Source organism: Eucyclogobius newberryi, unplaced genomic scaffold (genome assembly GCF_026437365.1).
Source record: "Eucyclogobius newberryi isolate DKJ021-1_F unplaced genomic scaffold, fEucNew1.0.hap1 SCAF_4, whole genome shotgun sequence".
In the NCBI taxonomy this organism is placed as follows: domain Eukaryota; kingdom Metazoa; phylum Chordata; class Actinopteri; order Gobiiformes; family Gobiidae; genus Eucyclogobius; species Eucyclogobius newberryi.
The window spans coordinates 27,809,740-27,820,237 of NW_027316056.1; the positions used below are offsets into that span (position 1 = coordinate 27,809,740).

The window sequence follows — 10,498 nt, forward strand, 5'->3', positions numbered from 1 at the left end:
CGACAGTAAGAAGTGCCTTGAAAAGCGTTTAGCAGAGTCCTGTCTGTCATTCTCTGTGTACACTTTGTAACAAAACTTGTGCAATATTACAGTGTGCTTGTTACTTTTGAACCTGCCATATGATGGCAGTGGTTAAGTGCTCCCCTCACCAAGGTGTTTGCTTCACTGCAGGTTGGAAATGTTTTGACGTGATGACCATGGCAGTAAAAGAACAGAGGCAAACAAGCTTGTATTTAGCTTTTGGTTTATTTTGTTCTGGTTCATACTTAAATGAACACAGCTAACCCCTCAAAACTGAAACGATTCTAACCCATTCAACTCCTCATGAACCACAGACTTAATATCCAAATATATTTTTATAATGTATTTCATATTTTATAAAACAATAATAATATAGAGCCTTAATTGAGATGTATAAAAATGACAAATACAAATAAAACTTATTCTTTCTCTTGCGTCTATGGTAGTGGTTTTACTCTAGTGAGCATGCAGAGCAATGAAAAGCCTGGTGGGAGGAGCTGTGAGGTCTAAAGTTAGGCCACAGAGGGTGCCACAGGTGGCCGGCTACATGTTCATTTGACTGCTCTGATCACTGCATCACATTCATGATTCATCACAATATACATTCACACAAAAGATTCACATGCAAAAGAAGCTTCCAGAAAATGTTTATTTTGCTCATAAATTTTCATAAAAATAACAACATCAATATTAATTTAAAGAATTGTAGAAAGTATATGTACAAAATCTTACTTAAACAGTTAATATAACTTAAGGCGATTTGAATTACTTTTTGCAGTACCCTGTTGGTGACAGTTTCACCAAAGTCTCTGTGATGTTTTTTCAGCATATAGAGTATCTCCAGCACAAGAGAGCAGGAGTCCGACCTTTTCATGACACATTACAGTCCACAACTCGCAGCAATGTGTGCTACCTGATTACTCAAAAGCAATATGTTTATGGTCGGCTAGTACCTCTAGCTCTGTTCAAACTTCTGTACATTCTGTTCCAAAGGAGAACACGGTCCATTTCACAAGTCCATCAGTAAACTATCAAACCAACCAATGGAATGAAGTGCCAACATGTTTCTGATATGAAATCATTACATTTAAAATATTGTCTTATACAATAGCCCTCAAAACCAAGACATTATTAATGACTTAGAATACATTTCACCATAAAAATGATGATCAAATGTAAAATATACAGTCGTTATAAAAATACAAAGCAGTACAGTAATACAAATATATTTATTTCCCATTTATGATATATCTCTCACAATCGTAATAAACCAAACAGTTGTAATACAACACAAAGAACAGTGACTGAACACTGACAACCAAATGATAAGAAGTAAAACACTAAATATGGTCAAAGGGTCAGCTTTAGTCAAAGCCATAAACATAGTTTACATTCATGTCAAACGCCTCCACTTACAGTGAAGGGGAAACTTGACAGTGGCTGATATTCCGCATAAAGGAAAAACACTGACAAAAACATGCAGTTTTAGAAACATAGTCTGAACAATTGCTCTATGAATGCTAGAAGCAGAAAATAGGAATCTTAAATGAGATAGTACTAAGTGTAAGTGCAAACATCCAGCTCAAAGGAGCGCTGGCTTGGAGCTGTCCCCATGGAGTGGTGCTGAACAGCAGTCATGCAACACGACAGCACAGAGCTGTCTCACTCACGCTCACAGCAACAAGTCCTTGCAGCTTTGCCGGACACTTCACCGGTCCTGCAGCAGGTGGTCCTCATTGCTGCCTCTAACCTCAGAGTCAGAGCGACGTCAGGCCCGTCCAACCTGCAGTCAGCGACCGTATCTTCCAAGACGGAAAGATGCTTGTCAAGTGAGTTTTAAGCGCTGCTCTCATATGCCTTCGGGAAGAGCGAAGGGCCATGCACCAGTCGAAACCTGTGGCTTTATTTCCATTTTTTCTTTTTGTTTGAGGTGGACGCGTCCGTGCCGTTTCCTTTCGTCACTGCGAGCAAAACGTTTTCCACAAACGTCGCAAGAGAAGGGCTTCTCCCCGGTGTGAGTCCTGGTGTGGGTCGTGAGGTGGTCACTTCGGCTGAAGCTGCGCAGGCATATGCGGCACTGGAAAGGCTTGTGACCGGTGTGGATGCGGATATGGCGGTTAAGCTCGTCCGAGCGCGAAAAGCGCCGGTCACAACTTTCCATCGGGCACGTGAAGGGTTTCTCTTTGGCAGGACCGTGGGCTGTGGATTGGGGCTTTCTCGCGCGTGGAGTCTTGGTAGTGCGTGAGGTGTAACTTTGGGCAAAAGAATCTGGCAACAGGGAAGAGTAGAGGATAGAGTCAATAGTGGATGGCAACGTTGGAGGTGAGTAAAGGGGTTCTGCCTGAGGCTGAAGCTGGCTGGAGGACAGGCCCATCGGGGGCAGGTAGCTGTTGTACATTGGGCTGGAGTAGCTGGAGCAGGTGTCATTAAAGCACGGCTCCTGCTTAATTCCTCCCTCCACTTTGAACTCCATGTCAGGGTTTGGGCACATGGAGGGGAACGTGTCCAAAAGTTCCTTGACGTCTACGTGCTGCTCGGGCGGGAAGTCACTGGACATGGGGAAGGTCTCTGTCTGGAATGTGCTCTCAAGACAGTCGGATTTACTGCTGAAGGCGCCCCATTCGTAACAGCTCTCGAACTCGTTTTTAACCACGACCGGGAAGGACGCTGCCTCGGACTTGGGCTCTGACTTCTTTTCCTCTGCATAAGTGGGGCACGTGGGCTCGGGCGTGTACGAAGGGGGTGAACAGGTGAAAGCCTGTCTCTTCGCGCTCAGATCCCCGAAAGTGGCGCTGCTGGTATCCATGGAGCTGCCGGTGGCTTGGTGCATCTCTGTGAGGGGCATGGTGGAGATGCCCACTATCTCTGTGATCATGTTGAGCAGGGTCTCGGTGCTGCATGGCGCCCCCTGAGATGCTTCCACGTAGAAACTCCCGGAGTACGCGAGTGAGGAGGGGGGGTAGCTCTCTTTGGGGCACTCGCACGGGTTGAAGGCAAACTCTGAGTTGGAAGCTTCAGTTTTGAGAGTGGCTGGGGCTCCTTCTGTTGAACATAAAACAATAAAGAACAACTTTGTCATCATGACTGTATTTTTAAGACGTCTTGGTTGTCTCTCGTGTTTTTTTCGAGGGACACTATAAGTCAAACCTTTAAACGCTCTGTCCCTGCAAATATAATTTGCATACCAAGTTTATGATCATTATGAGTGAAAGTCAGGGTTTTACTTCAATAATATGTGCAAAATACCTATGCACATTCCCGAAACCAGCGCAGACATCGCCAGAAGCGTTACATAAACACTTTCCAAATGAAACTGCTTGGCAACACGTCTCAGAGTGCGCAATGATAGAAACGGCCATGTATGCATTCACTTCATATTAAAGTAATATCAAACCATTACTAGAATCCTTATTAAATCCAGTGGAAGGCTGCGTACTCACCATGGCCAAACTGGGCAGGTACCCCTCGCTCTGCGTCGACGAACACCTCTTGCTTATCTTTGCGTGCGCTGTTCTCCATCCCCAAGGAAGAACTGTTGTCAAACTGTGTGTAAAATGAATCTTTTGCGTTCAAATCCATATTATTCAACATAGTGCTGCACTTAGATGAAGTCCGTCTCTCCCGAGACAATGTATAAAGAGGTAGAAAGAGGAAGATAGAGCGCAAATGGCGAAGGTGAGTATTTATTTCAACTCCCCTTGCTGGTAATTTATCAACAAATGATCCAGAAGGTTGCAAAAACGGGAATGATGATAGTAGGTATTCCTTTTGCTTGATGGCTCGCTCCTCTCCTCTGTAGGTAGGTATTTGCTTGCAGTGGATTTCACATGAGCGACTTCCCTTTCCTCTCCTTATATACACTTTGGCAGCTCCTTCGGCCCTCCTCCCCATTCATCAGCTCCAGTGAGAGGATTCCCCGCTGCGTGTAAAACTTCATGCCCATATATGGACAGAGGATGTGACTAAGTGCCCACCATTCTCCTCCCCGCTGCCCTGCGCTCCTGCGCTCCCGGAGCTGCCGGAGAGATGCGAGGCTGACGTTGCAACAAGTGGCGAGCGCTAAAACACTGTTAAACGGCTGCTGCGAGGCTCTTAACATTCATTTAGATGGATGAAAAACGTACTGGTCACATTATAAATGTATCAATATGACTTTCTTATTTTGTATTAGATCTATTTAATATTGGTCCTGTTCTGTGTCTAGATATGTCTGTATATGTCATTCCAATTTTAAACCATTATTAGACATTCTTCAGCCAAGTAAATCTGATCAAACTAATGAGTCCATATATTATATTTAGTCCTGGACACCAGTCTCTTTACTTAGAGCAGTATTTTGCCGAGTACCATTTTGTAAAGTATTGGGCAATGTTAGATCACCTGTCTGTTCACCAGAGAAACGGTGGACTGATCTAAAATGGAGGAGAGGCACCGTAATCCATCTCACATTAAATGCAATTTGCTATGCTGGTTTATTCACATATTTATTTATTTATTTTTTCAGGTTTTACTATTTAATTTGATTGTTGGTCATGGTTTTGGATTGAAAGTTGGTCTATTTATAAAGTGGTTGCAGTAAATTGGCCTTTAGGTTTGGGTGGATGAAGTTGGATTTTTTAAAAAAATTTAAATATTTTTTTTTTTCCATTGATGACCCGCATTCACTCTCATAAACACACTATCAATCATACACCAGTATACATGGACACTGGAGACAAGGTGGGTGAATTATCTTGCCCAAGGACACAACAACACTGTGCACTACTGCCCCACTGTGGCTCCTGGCATTACAGCGGTCTCCCATCCAAGTACTGGCCACGCTTGCTTAGCTTCTGAGATCTGAGTATATTGTATGTAGGTTTTACATTTTATGACAGCAATTATTAATAATAGATTTGATTGTGTTGTAAAAACGCGTTAACTCCAGTCAAAGTGAGAGTGTTGTGACCACAGACACTTCTCCTGTGCTGGAACAATAAAGTGCATTTTCGCACCAGCTCTTTTTTCATGAAGGAAATGCTAATGCAGATGAGTACACAGGCTAATGGCAGTGTATGGCAGTGGAGCCCCACACAGGTATACCGCATTTAGTAAAAGCTTAAGTGTCTGTCTTTTTGTTGAGATGACAGCCGTCAGAGTTTAAACCAAGGACGCTGCAATATTCTCCTTGTAATGTAAGAAATGCTTATAGAATAAAATATTTCCAGCTAAATAAGTCCTCAAGCTGAATTATTATACTTGAGTCAAACTATTTGTCACTCGTTTTAAAGTTTCCTTGAGTCTCAAATATTTACTGCCTGAAAAGCAATACAGAAGGAAATGTAGAGTTTACCATGAGCCACCATATTAAGGCTAAATATACTTCTGAACATGTTATAAAGGCACACTTTGTTCTTATTTTGATTAATTAGTACTTTTGTTTTCAATTCATGATTAAATACTACATTACCTTCATTAAATAATCTTAGTTTAACATTATAGACCAGGAAGTGCTACTTGTTTCAGTAATTTCAGCCCTTACATTGTCTTCATGTTGCTAAGAGATGCTCATTAATTAAAAGCCCATTTCAATTAGTCATTTTAGCATGCTCCATTCTCCACATTAAAGGGCAACAGATGCAAACGGAAACCAAGATACAAACGGAACGTCCTATTTTAAAGGTGTGTACGTGTATTTCGAGCCCAAAGTCATATTACAGATGCATTTTTTCAAAATAAAACCAGCCCAAGTGAACCTAATTTGACACAGAAAAATAATGAAAAAATAGCACAAAAAAAATAGAATTTGAATTTACCTTTAAAATACCCTGAGAAAGGTTTTGTTCTACTTTTGGAATACAATTTATTTATTGGCATGGACTGAAAAGTGAACTGAAAAACGTGGAGTCTGACATGTAGCAGCACGGCTAATAACTTGGCTCCTATCTCTATTAGGTCTGTGTCTGGCTCTGCGCTTTCAGAGTCACTCTCGACACCTTTCCTCGGCCCGATTTGATTCACTTTTTTCCCTTACAAATCCGCCACCTCTGCTGTGTCGGCTCTACACCGGCGGGGAGAATAACTGCAAAGCTCCCCGTCCAAACCAACCCTTGGCCTTTAAAAGCATTGAAGGGAGTCAATATCACCCCTGAGGTGTTCAGTGGTTGAACCCAACTGTTCACATGACATTTCAATCCCTAAAGCCTTTTTCTTCTTCTGCTTGGTTCAGGCCGATCTCTGTTGCCGGGTGAACTCTGTGGTCACACTTCCTATTACAAAAAGTCAATACTCTTTCATAAGGAACGCAGCGCACAGAAGCAGACCTCTGGCACTCTGCTGGAGGTTCAGGACTACGGACAGCTCCCCGGCTACATTCACAGTATAATCACACATGAACCCAGCTCGGCACCTTATTTTATTTATTTTTTATTTATTTTGCGTTTTACCCAGAATGCCTGCTGTTACTTTTCTGTTTGTGCATGTTTATAGTTCTTGAAATCAATCCTGTCACACCCAAGCCTGGACACAGTAGTTAGCGGCATAGTCATCTTGCAGAATTGTAATCAGTTGTTGCATTTCCCTCCCCACTCGAGCCGGGTTTGCGTTATTCATTTGCAAACGCGCTGAAAATACAATCAGGCGGATGTTTTGAAAATGCTCTTGGCGCCGCAGTAAAACAGGTTAGAGGATGAAAACAATGTTGCCTTAAAGCGCAACCATAAAAATAATGCCTGTCTTGGAAACAACTAATCTATGTACTTAAAAGCTTTTGTCAAGCCTTATATCATTTGCATTTCTTATTTCCCCACGTCTCCATATACTCCACATATGTCCCCATACACTACATCGCTTGGCTATTTTTAAAACATCTATGCGTATTGATTTACACTGTATTCTTTGTGTACGATGCTTATAAGCTTTTTGCAGTGGTTTGATGTCTTCTTATGACAATATTTTTGATTTGTTGGTTCATTTGTGCATCGTTTCGCAAGATAAATCTGTAATCATTAAATGTCAGTGATGGAAAAAGGTTTGCAGCACTTTGATTCAACACTTGGATATCATTACATGCAACTTGCCTGCTTTGTCGTCATGGGTATGCAATGACAATTTGATAAATGTCTCTCAACAGTCCTCTTCATCCTTTTTTTAACAATGTTCTATAAACTATAAAATTATAAAAGCACAAAAGAGCATATTAGACAATCATTCAAAGTGGGTTGTATCTTCTCTGTAGTGTGTCAGGATTTCTTTGTTATTATATGTTTAATTACCTTGTTTTAAGTGCATTTTTCCATTGTGAGAGCAAAAACGTAATATCTTATGTTAAATATGGCATGGTGAGATGTTTGATACAGACAATGCATTTTCTTTTCTTTTTTTTTACCTCAATTACCATTTACCGAAGTCCCTAAAGGCTACTCTAACTATATGGCATTTCATTGTGATATGTTACAGACCGACAAACAAGAAGGCCTATGATTATTGGACATATTTTCTCGAAACTACTCCAATCTGATGTCGTCTCCTTTTGTACGCACTCTTGGAGAAATGTATCAAAGGGATGTTGCGCGATGGCTGCCCTGTCATCTTTTTAAAGCCGTGGTGATAATAGCCCATAAGCTCTTTCAACACCGCTGTGACATTCTCCGGAACAAATCGTTTTCACCTCAGATGTGCTCTCTAATTCCAGGCCCTGCGCATGTTTGTCGTGAAGGAGCTGCCTTCAAGTAAATCCCAAGTCTATTAAAACCAATCTGATCACACAAGAGTTCAGATCACGGGATGCTGTTATGATAACTGCAGCGTGCACTAACCTCCTCCCCTCCAGCAAATGCCAAAGCGCCGGTGCCGCTAAGTAATGGATTTATGTAATATTAGCACTTAGCGGCATTATGGCGCAGGGAGGACTGTATGGATGTGATGAAAGATTGGAAGGTTTAAGTTTTTCTCTTATTGCGGGAATGATACTGAACCTTATAGACGTGATTAAAACTAGAAATGACTCGAAACGAATGACGATTCAAAGGAAATAATTAAATACGTGTGTTTGCTGGTGAAGGCCAGCTGTAATTGACACCTTGTGCAACACACTTTTATACATTACAGGCAAGGACTCGGTGTATTTAAATAGCAATAGTGTAACTGCTATAGAGAAATTGTGTCTATTTCTAAAGGACACATCTGAAAGGACTTTATCAAATGTGTTTATAAATGTATTAGCAAATATTTCAGGCCCTTTTGCAGTGACTTCTCAAACGTTTTAGTAAGAATATTTTGGCCAATAAGGAACAAGAGACCAGGGGCTGAATCTAAGCAGCAAGTTTGTAATTTATAGTCACAAAACGTTGAGCAGCATAACATACAGGTCCATATTTTCATTTGGCGGCGCTGTAATAAGATTTTAGACCCAGAAGCCTGTGCAGTGTTGCAGTGTCCTGGACTGGCTGTGGGAGTTTAGTTTGCAGCTGGGAGCCAAAACATTTGAGGAGGCAGGCAGGACAAATCTGCATTTTTTTTTCTTTGTTTCATTTGATATGTGTATAGTGATAATAAAGTAGAAATGACTGGTACTAAAAACAGATCACAAGAGGGTGAAAAGGACAAAAACATAGTGGGTTATAATTATGACCATAGATTTTTTACACTGTTTTCCGCTGTCTGTAAAGCTTGTTTAATTATCCCTCGAGGCCACTGTCCAAACTAACCTATTGACAAATCTATTGACCGTCCAATGCATAGTATTACACCCAATTAGGGCTGTGCACATTCGCTTGTTACATTCTTATTTTGCAACATCAAATACAAAAATTGCGCAAAAATGGGGACTTTGGAAAACACTTCAAATGGGTTATTCTATCTCAAAATAGTTTATTCTTTACTAGCGTTCTAAAGGAAACTTGCATTTCTAAGTTGGTCGCTAACTTAAAAGCAAAGTACAGTTACAGTAAATGCATTCATACTGCAAGTTGCATTGCAATGTCTCACATACTGAGCACGTGACGCTGTGAAGTATTTTTTAAAAGATTTTGAGATACTCAGTAAACCGTAAAGATGAATGAGTTTTTTTGTGCAACTCTTTATTTATGGTTCAGTAATTGTTTGATGTACAGCAGATCTAAAAAAATGCCTCAATGCCTTGGCAACCTGTCAACCAACCTTGCTGCCCACACACTTCAAAAGTAAATAACAGAAAAAGCTGAACTGTACCAGGAACTCTACTGAGATGCAGAGGCTGTATTTGAAACCAATCTAGGCTTCAAAACCATAATGAGGAATCAAAACACGAAAATATGACGAAAAAGTAGGTTGCTCTCCAAACTGAATTAAGTGCATGTAAACCTTTCTATAAACACATTTACATTCTGCCTCCAGTGCTGTTATGGACTTTCGATTTTCGATTTTTTTTTTTAATTGTGTGCAGCAATCACACGAAAGCCAAGGCACAGGAGAGAGATCCATCTGCCTCCCCCAAATCTGGTCCTGACATCCAAATCCCCCCCCAAGGCGCTCGGCGAAGGGAACATCCTCAGTCTCAAGCCGGCATACAATGGGGCCTGTAAGACACCGCAAAAAAACGGATTGGGTGAGCTGCTATAGCACCACAGAAAACCTCTGCCGGAAACACGACTTTCTATAAATACAAGATACTCGCTTCGCCTGCCAATTTTTTTTCCGCGCATTTTTTTTCTCTCTTCCCTACCGCTCTCTCGCTCCTTTCTGTCATGTTGGGAAGCTTGCATAGTTAGAGTCATCATTCAACGGCCGGGCAATTGACAGCAAACTAAGAAAAGTGAAAATCGGCGGATGCGTGGTTCGGTCTTTTGAAGCAGAGAGAAGCATCACTGTTGCTCTTCCTCTTCAAGTGGGAGTGGGTTAGGGAAGCCCGGTACTAGGCCCCGCTGTATATCGCTGTTTCTGCTGTTATTGTGGTGGCGGTGTGGAGCAAGGGTTCCCGTGTGATCCAAAAATATACTTTCGCACTCGCCCACTTCGGTCCCCAGCCGGCTTTCCGCTTGTACAACCGGGAGGGAGGAGATGGGCCGGAGAAAAGATGGGAGGAAAAAAACGCTACCTTTTTATGATGGCGGAATGCCCCCAGACACACACACACACGCACATACACACACAGACACACACACACACACACGCACATACACACACAGACACACGCACATACACACACAGACACACACACACACACACACACACACACATACACACACAGACACACAGACACACACACACACACGCACATACACACACAGACACACACACACACACAGACACACACACACACACGCACGCACATACACACACAGACACACACACACACACACGCACACACACACGCACGCGCACACACACACACACACACAACGCAGACACACACACACGCGCATACACACACAGACACACACGCACACGCACACACGTGCATTCACACACAGACACACACGCGCATACACACACGCACGCACACACACACACACGTACG

The 10,498-nt window shown here is 42.1% G+C and overlaps 1 protein-coding gene across 1 annotated transcript; it reads right to left on the reverse strand.

The window, feature by feature from the left end:
• Window positions 1–652: 652 nt before the first annotated feature.
• LOC140377813 (uncharacterized) lies at window positions 653–3,860 on the reverse strand. The gene is made up of 2 exons (XM_072463397.1): window positions 3,462–3,860; window positions 653–3,063 (listed from the first exon to the last, which is right to left on the reverse strand). Exons 1-2 carry the CDS (start codon window positions 3,610–3,612, stop codon window positions 1,871–1,873), a joined length of 1,344 nt encoding a protein of 447 aa, XP_072319498.1. The 5' UTR covers window positions 3,613–3,860; the 3' UTR covers window positions 653–1,870.
• Between the last annotated feature and the right edge of the window lie 6,638 nt (window positions 3,861–10,498).